Genomic DNA, 17,807 nt, shown 5'->3' on the forward strand with positions numbered 1-17,807 from the left:
TCAGGTATATGGGAGAGATGTCTAGGTTTCCACAACCAGTAATACCCTGTGTAAACCTCTCTTCACATTTGATTTTCTCCTGGTAACTAGGCACACTCTATGTACTTCAGTGTGGTTTTGCAAGGCAGTATTTCAGACCAAATTTGGGTTTGCCAGGAATTACCTCCCTTAGCTTCTGGCCCTTGTGTTGTGGCTACAAAATGGTTCCTTCCTCTCTTCTCCTCATGTAACTGGGAGAAATGTGGATTCTTTCCAACACAAGGATATTGTGCAGCAAACCTTTCAGTTTACTTGAGCATTGTCTTTGCTCTCTAAATTCTCCATACCAAGACATGTCTCAGCCCTCCTAAAAATGTGGGTTCCTTTAAGTCCCTTAGCCCTCCACTTTGTTGTTCATGGAGGAACCACTCTGGCTGGTGCCTCCAGACATGGTAGCAGCTGTGGTGTTGGGGATTTTTAAAATTATATTTTATATATTCCCTCAAGTCCCTGATCTGTTTTGAATGTCCAGTATTAAATTCCAGTGAAGTCCTCCCTTCCTTTGTTATTAACCCACCTTTCTGAGAAGCTGCCTATCTACATTCTTTGTTTCATACAACAGAGCAGGCAGGAAAGGGACCTTCTCTGTTCCACCATCTTGAAACTCCCCCTCAAATTTTCTCAAAAGGTTTTTGTTTCTGCTTCAATTTTGAAGGATAGATTTGCTGAATACAGCAATCTTGATTTATACTTATTTTCTTTCAGGAGTTGGAGCACATCATTCCTAGCTCTCTGGCTTTCAGAATTTCTGCTGAAATATTAGAAGTATTTCTAATTGCCTTGCCTCTGAGTGTGGCCTGACAATTTATTTTGAGTCTTTTAAAATTCTATCCTTATGTATGTTATCTATTTTAACTATAATGTGTCATTGATATGTTCTTTTTATATTGTCTACTTGAGGTTCTGAATATCTCCTGTACCTGAATATCAATCTCATTCTCAAGATTTGGAAATTTTTCTGTTATTATTTCCCTGAAGACTCTATCCATTCTTTTGGTATTCATTTCAGACCCTTCTTCAATTTCAATACTTTTAAAATCTGGCCCCTTATTTTTTTCTGAGAGTTCTTGTATATTATAATCATAGTTAATTGTTTTCTTACCACTGTCTAAATATTCAATGTCAGCCACTTTGTCTTCCAGGCCTAATTTTCTGTTTCCACTATGGTCTATTATATTAGACTTTGAACAGAACATTTGATTTGATGTATTGTGTCTTTCACTTATAAGACTGTTTTTGGCTCTTTTTCAATATCTCTAACTTCTTTTTAAATTTTTCATTCATATGGTTTATTGGCTTCCTTAATTTATTTAGTTGATTTTATGTTTTCTCTTGGAATTCATTAATCACTTTATGATAATTCTTTTGAATTTTTATCATGTTTCATATCTTATATTTTATTCACTTCAATATCTTTGAAATCAATTACTGGAATTTTGAACTATAGGAGATATCGATTTTTGTATTTTTTTGTAATACTATGTTGTGGTTTTGCATATTTGGGGATAATTTTATCTTCATTTCTTATGTTTGGATCTTTTTAGCTCATAGCCTCCTCTTATCAATGTGTCTTAGAGTGAACTAGGTTGAGATCCATTCACAGGCATAGTATCCAATACCTTTGTGTGCTAATTCTCTATATTTTCACTCTAGGAGTAGATATCTGTGAGTGGGACCTGAGGGACCACCATACTCCTTTCTACTTGGAGCCTTGTAATTATTTGGTGATTTTGTCTCTTCTATAATTTGTATTAAAGTATAGCTGAAGTTTGAGTGTCATTAATGTGTGTGTGGAGCAAGATGTGTTACCTTTTTCCTAATTTTAGTTCAGCTAAAGTCTCTACCCTGTGAATTGTCTGAGCAGTTTCCCATCACCTGACAGGAAAGAGGAAAACCAACAATAGCAACTAATGCAAACAATATACAGCATTAATAAAAATAAACACCAAAAATTTACTATGCCATTTATAAAAGCCTAAGTACCATAAAGGCAAGAATGGTGGGGTAAGTAGTTCCCATAGCAAAACAAAATATAATAGTAAATGATATGTGGCATTAAAGCAGATAGCAGATGTCAACTATGTCATCCACAGCAGTAATAATTGCAATCACATAAATGGTGAAGAAGGTGCTATGTAAACCAAATAGTTCTAAAAATGATTTAAATATGGTCCATTAAGAAAGAAAGAGAAGATAAAGTCTAATCACAATGTAGAAGATCATTTAGAATGTTCAAAATAGGAACAGAGAGAATGCAGGAGAGATGTAGCATGAGATGATTATGAATGATTTTAACCTCTTTAAGAGCTAAAGAGTCCCTTCCCCCAAATTTTCCTTCTTAAATATTTTTCTTTGTGGAGAAGTACTGAGGATTTAACTTAGGGCCACATTCCTAGCCCTATTTTAAGAGATAGGGTCTCACTGAATAGCTTAGTCCCTCACTTTTGTTGTGATGGTTTTGAACTCACCATTCTCTTACCTCAGCCTCTGGAGCTCCTGGGCCGTGCCACCATACAAGGATCCCTTTTCAATCTTGATAGCTATCATTGTTAAGATGAAGGTTTATTTCTTCATAAGTAGAATGTTGTCAGTTCTAAGGATAATGTATTCTTACAGCAAAGTTTTCCAGTTTATATAAAGATAGATCACAGGTCACTGGAAAATAAGACTGGGGTAAGGCAAATCTGCACTGCAATCATTGCTTCAAGTCTTACTACTGTGTGAAATAAAAGTCATGAGTTACATAATTAAACCATCTCCTATTTATTTCCCATAAAGTGGAGTAAATAATAAATACCATTTTTATTTGAATTTCAAATAAGACAGACAATACACCTGTCGTTCTGTTTTTTGTTTTAAAAGTACTTTAAATCTAGTAGGCATATGAAATAATAATGGAAATAAATGCATCATGGATTCAAGTATTTGCAGAATTTTCAGAGACTTTAGCTAAAACCAAGCACAATGGCTCCAGATTTTTCAATTTCACTGAAGACTAAGACACAAAAAATTAAATGTTGCAGAAAAGTACATAATTTCTAATATTTTTGGTTTCCACATAAATTCACATCCACCACATTTATTATCATAGTATATCATTATTTTTAATTTTCATTTCATATACCAACACAGAAAGAACACAATATCTATATAACAGTTTTAAATTTAATTAATTCATTTACATGAAAACCATGATATTTTTCTCAAGTTTTTCACTTCACTAAGTCCTAGTAAAAACTTTCTCACACCCTGAGAACCATTGATCTATGAATCAAGTCTTCACATCTGATTAGTTATACAGGGTTTTATAATCATGGATACATAACTATCTCCTAGAAGTATATTTTTGAGAAAAGTTCTGCTTCTCTGTAACTGCAAATTAGTACTGTATTTGCCCACTGAAGCTACACAAAATATTTCAAGTTCTTAAATCAACAAACTCAATAGTTATGGAAAAATTAAAATCAAGTTTTTTTTTCAGTTTTCCAAGAATTTTAATTTTCCTGTATTGTTCTGTCAGTTTGTTTCCCAATAGAGACTAATAAAGAAAAAAAAAATTCAATACTGCAGTCACTATATACATAACTTCAAATGCACACAATATTTAATACAATTTAAAGTTCCATATGAAATTATAAGAGAGTAGAATATTAATTTATAGGTCTAGAGAGACTGGAGGTGAGTATGGGGAGATTGGATGATAAGTATCAAAACAGAATGAAATAGTTCAAATGTGGTGACTATAATTCATACTAAACTATTAAATACAGTGTAAAGAAATAGAAGAGAATATTGCAAAGACTCCAAATATAATAAATGATAAAGAGATGGAAATTCTAATTAGCTTGATTTTATCAGTACACATTGTATTGAACTATCACACTGAGTCTCAGAATTATGTACATCTATTATGTGTCAAAAATAAAAGTAAATTTTAAAGAAGTATTGAATGTAGAACTTCAAACAAATACATGTATGAAATAACCTAAATATTCATTGATTGATGAAGGGAAAAGCAATATAGTGAGTTTTTTTTTTTGTGTGTGTATCTGTGTGTTTATAAATAAATGATGCAATGTTATCTAGTTTGAAGAATACCCAGACAGGGTACAAAATGGATGACCCAAAGACATTCTGCTAAGAGAGATAGGCCAGGAGCAAAACCACAATATTGTATAGTTCTCCTTATATTAATGTTAGTAAGCTTTCTGTTTTTATAACAAAATGCCCGAGATAATAAAACTATAAAGAAAGAAAAGGTTTGTTTTGGCTTATGGATTTGGAGCTTTCAGTCCTATTGCTTGGGGACCATTGCTGAGGCAGCACACCATGAAATATTTGTCATGGCAAAAATATATTTGGTGGTTCACGTCTGATAAATTCAAAGCCAGCTTCAGCAAATTAACAAGACTCTGTCTCAAAATAAACAATAAAAAGAGCTGGGGATGTGCCTCAGTAGTTATAATACCTTAGTTTCAATCTTTGGTGTATATATATATATATATATATATATATATATATATATATATATATATTGTCATGTAATTAAGATAATTATCTTCAAATATTTGGGTTGGCCCAAGGTGGTGACTTGTCCTTAAAAGAGGGTGTCAAGAGGATTAGTTAATAGTAGGAGATAACATAATGGAAACAAACAGCTACAGTAACATGAATATGGGGTCCATAAGCCACAGAATGCATGTAGTCTCTAGAAGTTGAAAAAGGCAAGAAAATATTTTTCCAGAGTCCTCATATAGAATTTAGCCCTTTCAATACCTCAATTTAAGATTTCTGACCTATAGAACTGAAATATACAAAATTTTAATCATTTTAAGATATTTAATTGGAGATAAACTGTTAGAACAGTAAGAGAAAATTAATGCATGCCACTCTAATTTTCTTTTTTGATATTTTTCTTTATGAAATATTCTTCAAAATCATTTTGCCTTCTGTATTTCCTTAATTTTTCAAGATCAAAGTAGCAAATATCAGGCCTTTTGGGAAAACATGCACACCGAATGAAGCTAAATATTATTTTTATATATTTATATATTTATTTATTCTATTTTATTTTTCCTTTGAGGTGCTGAGTATCAAACACAAGGCTTTTTCAAACATGACACACAAGCACTCTCCTACTGATCTATGTCCACAGACCTTGAAAATTCTATTTAAACAAATTTTTAAAAATGGTGAAAACTTATGTCAAATAAAAATAATTTATCAGGGGCTGGGAATGTAGCTCAAGTTGTAGCACACTTACATGGCATGTGTGAGGCACTGGGTTCGATCCCCAGCACTACATAAAAATAAAATAAAGATATTGTATTCACTTAAAGCTAAAAAAATAAATATTTAAAAAAATACCTTATCAGAAAAAAGTAGAATTGTGTATGTTTGTTTTCTAAGTTATTCATTCTTAGTTTTAAAGAAACATTTAAGAAAAACAAGATAAAATATTTAGTGAACAATAAGATATGTGGAATAATTCCCTGAAACTAATATTTTTATTTGTGTAAGGAATTATACAAGGAATAATCATGCAAGGAATATTGTGCTTCATTGTGGCATATTTGTAAATGGTTATGACATAATTTCACTCCCTCTATCTACCCTGCTAGTCCTCCCTTCCTCCCTCTCACATCCCTCTTTGTATCTTAATGGAACATCTTTTCTCAACCCTCCTTTTCCCCTTCTTACTTCCATAAATGAGGGAAAACATATGGCACTTACCTATCTGAACCTGACTTATCTCACTTAACATGATGCTATCCAATTCAATTTTCCTGCAAATGACATAATTTCATTCTTCTTCAAGGTTCAATAAAACATCATTGTATATATAATAAACTACATTTCTTTTGTATATTCATCTGATGATGGAGTTATGGTCTGTGTCCATACTGTGGCAATTGTGAACTATACTGAGAAACATGAGCATGCATAAATTTTTAAGTATGCCAATTTTAATAATTTTGAATTAATACAAAGGAGCCATATTACTGGATCATATGGTAGTTCTATTTTAGTTTTTTTTAGCTTAGTTTAGTTTAGTTTAGTTTAGTTTTTGGTACTGGGGATTGAACTCAGGGGAACTCAACCACTGAGCCACATCCCCAGCAATATTTTTGCATTTTATTTAAAGACAGGTCTCACTGAATTTCTAAGTGACTCACCTTTGCTGGGGCTGGCTTTGAACTCGCAATCCTCCTGCCTCAGCCTTCTGAGCCACTGGGATTGTAGGCATTCGGACCTGTGGTCGGCCTATTTTTAGCATTTTGAAGAAACTTCATAGAAATTTTCATATTGACCTTACTAACTTATAAACAGTATAAAAGAGCTTCATTTTTCCAATATCATTACCAGAATTTATTTTTTATAGACTTGATGACTGCCATTTCGACTGGAGTGAGAGGAATCACAGTGTATTGATTTGTATGTTGCTTTTTTGATAAAGATATTGATATTTTTCAAATAATTCTTGGCATATCTTCACTTATTCATTTTCCATTTGTATTTCTTCTTTTGGGATATGCCTATTCAATTCCTTTGTCCATTTACTGATTTCAAGTTTTTAATTGTTTATTTATTTATTTATATATCCCAGATATCAATACCATATTTGAAGAGCAGGTGGAAAAGACCTCCTGTTCTGTAGGTTCTCCCTCCATGTTCTTAATTATTTCCTTTTGTGTGTGTGCTGGCTTCATTTGGAAGAATAAGAAAACAAGAATGAATAAGGCAATCTTGAGCAAAAAAAGTGATGCTGACAGTATCATAATACCAGATGTCAAATTATATTACAGTACCATAGAAACAAAAACAGCATGGTATTGACATCAAAATAGTCATGCACATTAATAAAATAGAATAGAAAACACAGAGGCATATCCACATAGATAGAGACATCCAATACTAAACAAAGATATCAAAAACATATGTTGGATGCCAGATACTGTGGTGCTGGCCTGTAATCCCAGTGGCTTGGGAGGCTGAGGCAGGAGGAATGCCAGTTCAAAGACAGCCTCAACAAAAAGTGAGGTGCTAAGCAACTCAGGAAGACACTGTCTCTAAATAAAATACAAAATAGGGCTGGGGATGTGGCTCAGTGGTCAAGTGCCCCAAGTTCAATCCCAGTTTAAAATACACACACACACACACACACACACACACACACACACACACACATATATAAAAGATGGTGTTGGGAAAACTGGATATACATATATAGCAGAGTAAAATGTGATTCCTATCTCTCTTCCTGCACAAAAGTCAACTTAAAGTAGATTCAAGACCTACGAATTAGACCAGAAACTCTATAACTTCTAGAATAAAAGATTGGTCCAACATTCCAACATATTAACCCAGGCACTGACTTCCTTAACAGGACTTATGAAGTACAAGAAATAAAAACCAAGAATCAATAAGTGGGATTGCATCAAATTCAAAACCACTTAGGTCTTTTATTCATTTTGAATTTGCTTTTGTGTAGGACGAGAAATAGGGATCTAGGTTCATTCTTCTACATATGAATAACCAATTTTCCAGGTATCATTTGGTAGACTCTGTCTTTTTTCCATGTAAGATTATGGGTCTTATGTCAAGAGTCAGCCATCTGTATTTATGGTATTTTTGCCCTATGTTTTCTATTTCATTCCATTGATCTATCTAGTATTTATATGCCTTTACCATATTGATTTTGTTACTATGGCTCTGTAGTATAATCTGAAATTGCATATTGTGATGCTTCCAGCATTGCTGGAATTCTCTCTAAATTTTATTAGTCTTTTTTTGGTTGTTTGTTTTGTTTTTTGTTTTTGTTTTGGGAAGTATATTATTGATATTTAGCGTTGAATACCTATACCACAATTAGTAATATGTATATTTTAATGACATAAAATATGTATATTCTTGGAAATTAAAAGTTCATAACTTTTCTTGAGTCTTTATTTTGTCAATGTTTCATAAATTTTTACATTTTAAAATCTCATATTTATCAAATTGTAACATATACAAAATGGTTCTTAAACTTTAAATGCACAAGAAAAACAAAGTCACAGGAACAAAAGGTAAAATTTCAAAATACCAATATATGCATCAGTACTTTTTAAATATTTATAGGTTCTTTAAAATCTGAATTCTTTGAACTAGCTCATACTCTCTTTTCTGACTAAAATGCATTTGAACACAAGATCACAAGTGTACATATGCTTTTGTATTTTTTACATTTGTTATCACAATATTTGGTCCTATTTAATTATGCATAACAGAAGTGTGTATTTTGGCATATATACATGGAATACAATTTCATGTTCTGGCTGTACATGATATGGAATTACATTGGCCGTGTATTCATATATGAACATAGAAAAGTAATATCCAATACATTTTACTATCTATTCTCTTTATAGGTAAATAATATTTCATTGTGTATATATACCATATTTTCTTTATTCATTCATCTGTTGAAGGGCACCAAAGCTGGTTCCATACTGGGGCTATTGTGAATTTAACTGCTATAAACATTGATGTTGCAGTGTCACTATAGTATGCTGAGTTTACATGTTTTGGATATATTCCGAGGAGTGGGATATCTGGGTCAAATGGTGGTTCCTTTCCAAGTTTTCTAAGGAATCTCCATAATGTTTTTCATAATGGTTGCACCAATTTTTCAGACCCACCAGCAATGTATGAGTGTACCTTTCTCCTTTCATCTTTGCCAGCATTTATTGTTACTTGTACTTTTATAATTGCCATTCTGACTACAGTGAGATGAAATATCAGTGTAATTTTAACTTTCATTTCTCTAATTGCCAGTCATGTTGAACATTTTTTTATATATTTGTTGACCAACCATATTTCTTCTTCTGTGAAGTGCCTGTTCAGTTCCTCTGCCCATTTATTAATTGGGTTATTTGATTTTTTTTAAATTTTGAGGGTTTTTTGTTTGTTTGTTCTTTATATAAACTGCAGGTTAATGCTCTATCTGAGCTGCAGGTGGCAAAGATTTTCTACCATTATGTAGGCTCTCTTTTCACATTCTTGTTGGTTTCCTTTGCTGTACGGAAGCTTTTGAATTTGATACCATCCCATTTGTTGACACATTCTTTTACTTCTTGCACTTTAGGAGTCTTATGAAGGAAGTTCATTCCTAAACTGACATGATGGAGAGTTGGGGTTAATTTTTCTTCTAGTAGGCACAGGATCTCTGGTCTAATGCCCAGGCCCTTGATCTACTTTGAGTTGATTTTTGTTCAGGGTAAGAAATAGTGGTTTAATTTCATTTTGCAACATATGGATTTCCCGTTTACCCTGCACCATTTGTTCAAGAGACTATTTTTTCTCCAATGTATGTTTTTGGTGCCTTTCTCTAGTATGAGATAACTGTATTTATGTTTTTCTCTGTGTCTTCTACTTTGTACCATTGGTCTTCATGTCTGTTTCAGTTTCCCCCTAAATGTGATCTGAAGTTTTTTTTCCTCTGGCAATCTTTAAAATGTTATCCTTATTCTGTATGTTAGGCATTTGCATAATAATGTGCCTTGGAATGGTTCCCTTGTAATTTTGTATATTTGTTGTCCTGTAAGTCTTTTGTACTTGATTTTCCATTTTATTGTTTGGTTTTGGAAAATTTTCTGTTATTGTTTCATTGAAAATATTGTACATTCCTTTGGTTTATATGTTCACACCTTTATCTAACCAGATAAATCTTTAATTTGGTATTTTCAGGTTATCCCATATTCATTGGAAATTGTGTTGTGGTCTATACACATCATTGCTCCATAATCAACTTTATTTTTAATATTATATATTTTGTCTTCATTGCCTGGAACTCTGTATTCTAAGTGGTCTAGTCTGTTGGTTACAATTTTTATTGAATTTTAATTTGGTTTATTTATTCCTTTGTTTTGAGGATCTCTACATGATTTCTTTCAGAATTTCCATCTCTTTCATGAAGTGATATTTCACTTTCTGTACTTTCTCTCTGATTTTCTCCTTACATCATTCTTTACTAAATGGATCAGTTTAACTATATCCATTCTAAATTCCTTCTCTGTAATTTCTTCCACTGTAGTGTCAATGGATTCTGTTATTGAAGAATTTTGTTTTTTTCAGGACAACTTGTTCCTTTTATTTCATGATGTTTGTGTGTCTAGCCATCTAACAGTATGGGGAAGTACCCTTTCTACTCTATAGACCTATAGGTCCCTGAATGTTTCCAGTACCTTGTCATTAAAGGGGAGACACATAATAACAGCAACCAATGTAAACAATATACAGCATTAAACCACAGATTCCTTCTAAGACAGCTACAATTATGTCACAATAAGCAAAAGTGATATATTCAGTTATTCCCTACAATAAAATCAGTACCATTGCAAAAGAGTTTACAATTTTGAATGGTGGACATGGACAGAACAGAAGTTATATATGGTATGATGATTATGAGGGGGCAGGAAGAGAAAAGATAGAAGCAAAAAAATAGGGAAAAAGTGAAAGAGGGACAATAGAGATTGGCTGTTAGAAGGAGAAAATAAGGGCTCAAAAACATGGTGGTGGGCAGGAAGGCAGTGATCCCTTCATCTCCTCAGCCACATGGACAGAGAGAGACCTCAGAACAATTGGACTCTGCCTGCTGAGAAACTCCCAGCAAAATTCGGCTGAAGTGATACCTAGGCGGAGAGTTTGGGCTCCCCGAGGCAGCTGCTTGCTCAGACACGTTCGAATATCGGCCACCCCGAGCGCACGCTGCGCGGAGGTGCTTGCTGACTGTCTGGCAGCCAGACGCAGACTGAGGCATTTCAGCAGTGCTGGAGACCACAAGCGGCGTAAAGACAGATGGAGGCATCTCAGCAGAGAAATGAAGAGTTGGACCCTTGGAAGAAGCTGCGAACCAAGCCTCCAGGAGACAGTGGACCAAGAACTGAAGCCGAGACAGACCAGAGACAGACCAGACTCACCCCTCCCATCGGACATCCCAGCAAGGAAGTCCACCATCAGAGAGAGCTGACGTCACCAGAGTTCGGTCGGGATCCCTTCCCAGTGAAATCAGCTTCAACAGGTGAGTGACTCCCACCTCACCAGCCCCATACAGCTGGGAAATCTCAATAATCTATCCCCAGATATCCGAGGGTGTGATTGTAGGAGCCCAGGGAAACAGAGGGGACACCTGACCTCCAACTTCCCCTACCACCAGCAGCGACAGCCGAGGCTTTTTTCCACCAGCTCACAGGGGCATGGCTACTGAAAGGGACCAGGAAAAATAAGCTGACAGCCCTCAGAGCACCGGCTCCACAACTTTGGGGTCTGGGTGAATGGCTAACAGAAAGAGTACTTAGTCATTCCCAGGGGGTGCAAGTGTAACTAGATCTGTGGAGAACCTCACCAGTGAGTGGGGCCTGGCTGGCAGGAGAAGCGGGGAGGGGCTGGAGACTAGAAATGGCCCTGGGCCAGCAGTAAGGGAAGAGGAGCCACTGCACAGGGACTGTTTCCAGGATATAGAGGGCAGAAGCTTGGCTCGGAGGGCACAGCTCCACCTACTGGACTAACACTGAATTTATCTTTTTTTTATTGTCTCTTTTCAATTTTTATTTTTCTTACCATTTTCTTGTATTCTACCTATTTTGTTCTCCCTCTTTCTCCTTAAGGACTTCTTCCTTCCCCTTCCCCTACCTTTCATCCCAAGCATTACAAATTTCATTACATGTAATTTTCTAAATGCAAATAGGTGAATGTTTTGAGGCTGTATATAGGGATCCTAATTCCCTAGCCACCACCAAATACCCTGGTCCAATCGCCTGTTAATATCCCCCTTCAGTAGAGCAATCTTCCAAGGTAGCCAAGACATACCAACCTCCATACCATCTCAGCACCCAACCTAAACATAAAGTCTTAAGACCAAACCGCGGATTGCAATACACTTTCAGAATCCATATGCGTTTTATGAAACGAATGAATTGGCTTTAAATTACAATAAATCCCAACATCTCTAGACATAGTCTCCCATCACAAAAGAGAGATCTCGAAGATATACAAAACCAAAACAAATTTATAGGAGAAAACAGAAACACAGCAAATAGAATTGGAAAGTAACATGAGCACCATGAAAAAATGAGGGAAAAAAAGATTACAAACAATGCAGGTTAGCTTAAATTTACAGGAGAACCTAGAGGCATCAGAAAAATGGACAGATAAAGAACTCAAGGCATACCTGACTCAGATGGAATGGAATTAAAGAAGTCATTAGACAGCAATTCCAAACAATGAAAGAATACATTGAAAATGAATTACATAAACAGATTCAAGAAGCAAAAAATCAACTCTACCAGGAGATAGAAATTTTTTAAAAAATCAAACAGTAATCCTAGAAATGCAGGAAACCATAAACCAAATCAAAAACTCTAATGAGAGTATTACAAGTAGACTAGATCAAGTAGAAGTCAGAACATCAGATAATCAAGACAAAGTATATCAATTTGAAAATAGTCTAGTCAACACAGAAAGGATGGTAAGAAACCATGATCAAAACATCCAAGAGATATGGGATATGATAAAAAAAAACAAACTTAAGAGTCATTGGGATAGAGGAAGGTATAGAGGTCCAAACCAAAGGAATGAGCAAACTGTTGAATGAAATAATTTTAGAAAACTTTCCAGATATGAAAAATGGAACAGATTGCCAAATCATGGAAGCCTACAGAACCCCAAACATACAAAACCATAATTGACCAACTCCAAGACACATTACTATGAAGTTATCCAACATACAGAACAAGGAGAAAATATTAAAAGCTACAAGAGAAAGGGGGCAGATTACATTCAGGGGTAAACCAATTAGGTTAACAGCTGATTTTTCATCATAAATGCTGAAATCGAGAAGATCCTGGAACAACGTATTTCAAATGCTGAAAAATAATGGATTCCAACCAAGAATATTGTGTCCAGCAAAATTAAGTTTCAGGTTTGAAAATGAAGTTAAAATCTTTCATGATAAACAAAAGTTAAAAGAGTTCGCAGCCAGAAAACCAGCACTGCAAAGCATTTTGGGCAAAACACTACAAGAAGAGGAAATGAAAAACAACATCCAAAACCAACAGTACGAAGTAACTCAGTAAAGGGGAAAAAATAATCAAAGAGGGAAAACAAGCCAAATTACAATAAATAAATAAATAAATAAACAAACAAACAAACAAACATGTCTGGAAGTACAAACCATATTCAATAGTAACCCTAAACGTTAATGGCTTAAACTCACCAATTAAGTGACATAGGCTAATAACCTGGATTTAAAAAACAGATCCAACAATATGCTGCCTTCATGAAACTCATCTGATAGGAAAAGACATACACAGGCTGAAGTTGAAAGGATGGGAAAAATCATACCACTCACATGGTCCTTGGAAGAAAGCAGGAGTGGCCATACTCATATCGAATAAAATTAACTTCAAACCTAAGTTAATCAAAAGGGATAAAGAAGAACACTATATACTGTTAAAGGGAACCATTCACCAACAAGACATAACAATTATCAATATTTATGCACCGAACAACAGCGCAGCTATGTTCTTAAAACAATCTCTCCACAAGTTCAAGAGACAAATAGACCACAACACAATAATTATGGGTGACTTCAACACACCTCTCTCACCATTGGACAGATCTTCCAAACAAAAGTTGAATAAAGAAACCATGGAACTCAATAACACAATCAAGAACGTAGACTTAACTGACATATATAGAATATATCATCAAGTGAATATACTTTTTTCTCAGCAGCACATGGAACCTTCTCAAAAATAGACCATATACTATGCCATAGGGCAACTCTTAGAAATTATAAAGGAGTGGAGATAATACCATGCAGCTTATCTGATCATAATGGAATGAAACTGGAAATCAATGATAAAAGAAGGAAGGAAAAATCCTGCATCACGTGGAGAATTAACAATATGTTACTGAATGATCAATGGGTTACAGAAGACATAAAGGAGGAGATCAAAATTCTTAGAGATAAATGAAAACACAGACACAACATTGGATTCTATGGGATACAATGAAAGCAGTTTTAAGAGGAAAATTTATTGTAGAGTTCATTCTGCAAAAAAAGAAAAAAAAACAACAAATAAATGATCTCACACTTCATCTCAAAACCCTAGAAAAAGAAGAGCAAAACAACAGCAAAAGAAGTAGAAGGCAAGAAATAATTAAAATCCGAGCTGAAATCAATGAAATTGAAACAAAAGAAACAATTGAAAAAATTGACAAAACTAAAAGTTGGTTCTTTGAAAAAATAAATAAGATCGACAGACCCTTAGCCAGGCTAACGAAGAGAAGAGAGAGAACTCAAATTACCAGCATATGGGATGAAAAAGACAACATCACAACAGACACCACAGAAATACAGAACATAATCAGAAATTATTTTGAAACCTTATATTCCAATAAAATAGAGAATAGTGAAGACATCGATAAATTTCTTAAGTCATATGATTTACTCAGATTGAGTCAAGAGGATACACACAACCAAACAGACCAATATCAAAGGAGGAAATAGAAGAAGCCATCAAAAAACTACCAACCAAGAAAAGCCCAGGACCGGATGGGTATATAGCAGAGTTTTACAAAACCTTTAAAGAAGAATTAATGCCAATACTTTTCAAGCTATTTCAGGAAATAGAAAAAGAGGGAGCTCTTCCAAATTCATTCCAGGAGGCCAACATCACCCTGATTCTGAAACCAGACAATGAAAGAAAACTACAGACCAATATCTCTAATGAACATAGATGCAAAAATCCTCAATAAAATTCTGGCAAATCAGATACAAAAACATATCAAAAAGATTGTGCACCATGATCAAGTAGGATTCATACCTGGGATGCAAGGATGGTTCAATATACAGAAATCAATAAATGTTATTCACCACATCAATAGACTTAAAGATAAGAACCATATGATCATCTCCATAGATGCAGAGAAAGCATTCGACAAAGTACAGCATCCCTTTATGTTCAAAACACTAGAAAGATTAGGGATAACAGGAACTTATCTCAACATTGTAAAAGCTATCTATTCTAAGCCTCAGGCAAACTTTATTCTAAATGGGGAAAAATTGAAGGCATTCCCTCTAAAATCTGGAACAAGACATGGATGCCCTCTCTCACCACTTCTATTCAACATAGTTCTCGAAACACTGGCCAGAGCAACTAGACAAATGAAAGAAATTAAAGGCATAAAGATAGGAAAAGAGGAACTTAAATAAGCACTGTTTGTGGTGACATGATCCTATACCTAGAAGACCCAAAAGGTTCTCCCCAGAAACTTCTAGAGCTAGTAAATGAATTCAGCAAAGTGGCAGGATATAAAATCAACACGCACAAATCAAAGGCATTCCTGTATATCAGTGAGAAATCCACTGAAATGGAAATGAGGACAAGCACCCCATTCACAATATCCTCAAAAAAAAAGAAATACTTGGGAATCAACCTAACAAAAGAGGTGAAGGACCTATACAATGAAAACTACAGAACCCTATAGAGAGAAATAGAAGAAGACCTTAGAAGATGGAAAGATATACCTTGTTCATGGATAGGCAAAACCAACATCATTAAAATGACGATATTACCAAATGTACTCTACAGGTTTAATGCAATGCCAATCAAAATCTCGATGGTATTTCTTGCAGAAATAGAAAAAGCAATCATGAAATTCATCTGGAAAAATAGGAGACCCTAAGGAGGGCCACAGACAAGTCAAGATGGCACCTGGCACTTTGCCAAGAGGAGTGGCTTGAGAAGTAATGCCAGCAAGCCATTAAGATAATGGAGATTCCTTAATGACTGGCTGCTGTGTCTAATGATGTTAATTAAGTTAAGCTGTGTATATTTATTAAGATGAGGATTCCTTAGTGACTGATTGCTGTAACTGGATGATGCTAAATTGAAACAAGCTGTGTATTCAGTTATGTATATATACCCCTGCAGTCCTACGATAAATGTCCCCTGCTGTATCAACTTTCACAAGTTGCTTGTCACTGCCCCCCCCCTGTTATTTTGCCCAGCCAGACTGCGGCAGACGGTGGCCCATATGGGGAGCCCCAGGATGCTCAGGGGTGAGTGACAAGGTAGGCTGCCTGTCCCTGGAGATAGATGAGACAGGAGCAAAGCTGCTCATCCCTGGAAATAGATAGGGCGAGAGGAAGGATGGCCATCTCAGGAAAATGAAGAAGATTGATACAGTATGTTTGTGTCTTGTTTTGTCTTGGTGTGTTGTATTGTCTTTGTGACGAAAATATGGAAGGGGTGTTAAGTAAATTACTAAGGGAAGGAGGCACACCAATGGAACCAAAAACAGTTAGGGCATAAGTTGATAAAAGCCCAGGAACTCTAGTCAGAAAGAGGAAGAAAGTTCAGAGGAGGAAGGACTATCAGGGGAAAAGTTACAACAAAAGGCTGCTATTAATCTCTTTTCATCACCGGAGGGTGCGTGAAGAGGTGCAGCACAGCGGCTGCCACGTGTGCAAGCCAGTCGCGGGTGCAGCGGGGACTTTCCAGTTGGCATTGGCTGCAGACCCTTCCCCACCCCCCCACCATGGTGCTGCCCAGGGATGCTACAGCCAGCAACAGAAGACTCGCCCAGCGGCCCTGAAGTTTAGTCATTTCCAATGCCAATAACTACAATGGTTCTCCCATACCTGGAGGCTAATGAATAATGAGCACCATTAAGGCCTATTTCAAATGTAAAAAAACTGAGATAATGTACTAAATTGTTCAGAAGGTTTTCTTAGTGCCTGCTGGAATGCTACAGGATTTTCTGTAGCCATTATTGCCGGAGTTCCTGCCTTCATCCCAGTACCGGTGAGGACGAGGGTGAAGGGATTTCCAGTGTTGCTGAAAACCAAGGAGACTTCAGAGCTGATGCTGTTTCTGTTGCTACAGCTTAAGCTAGCTGCCTGCAGAACTTACCTGGACTGTGAACTTACCTGGACTGTGAACTTACCTGGACTGTGATTTACCTGGACTGTGATTTAATCTATTGAGACAACAAATTGTATCTTTGCTGATGGTGTCATCTGTGGTACAATTTTTCCAAGGGCTTCTTACTTGGAGCTATCAATTGGCTTGGTATCTTGGCATTTTGTATCCTCCCCTTCTGCTTGTAGCAGATTATTTATGGTGTTTTGTTTATGTAAAAACCACTATGGTCGTTATCCATAAGTATGGCTGAGTGTGTTGGGCCAGTAGTTAAAGACGAGTAAGATCCAATTACAATGGTACCAACCTAAGACAGGAGGCTGACGCCTTGAGGTCAGCTCATCCAATGATGGGTAAGAACCATATGTAGTATTGGACAACCTAAAACAGGCATGGTCCCTAAGCCACATAATTGTTATTTAATTAAACAAAAGGGGGAGATGATGAGGGCCACAGACAAGTCAAGATGGCCCCTTACACTTTGCCAAGAGGAGTGGTTTGAGAAATAATGCCAACGAGCCATTAAGATGATGGAGATTCCTTAATGACTGACTGCTGTGTTTAGATTATGTCAATTAAGTTAAGCTGTGTGTAATCATTAAGATGATGAGGATTCCTTATTGGTTGACTGCTGTATCTACTTTATGTTAATTAAGTTAAGCTGTGTGTAATTAGTTGGGTATATATACTTCTCTGTCCCATAATAAAGCGGCTCCTGCTGTATCAACCTTCACAAGTTGCTTGTCACCCCCTAGTTATTTTGCCCAGACAGACTGTGGCAAGACCCAGAATAGCAAA

At 35.6% G+C, this 17,807-nt stretch overlaps 1 protein-coding gene across 1 annotated transcript in view; it reads left to right on the forward strand.

Moving 5' to 3' along the window:
* Positions 1-10,878: 10,878 nt before the first annotated feature.
* Positions 10,879-17,807, forward strand: part of CYLC1 (cylicin 1) — a gene marked incomplete at both ends in the record, with an annotated part of 104,846 nt that continues 97,917 nt past the window's right edge. The window contains one exon of the mRNA XM_081277710.1: positions 10,879-11,101. Coding sequence (XP_081133836.1) covers positions 10,879-11,101 — 223 coding nt within the window. The remainder of the gene's footprint in view (positions 11,102-17,807) is intronic.

This window comes from Spermophilus citellus (genome assembly GCF_964194105.1).
Source record: "Spermophilus citellus genome assembly, chromosome: X".
NCBI lineage: Eukaryota > Metazoa > Chordata > Mammalia > Rodentia > Sciuridae > Spermophilus > Spermophilus citellus.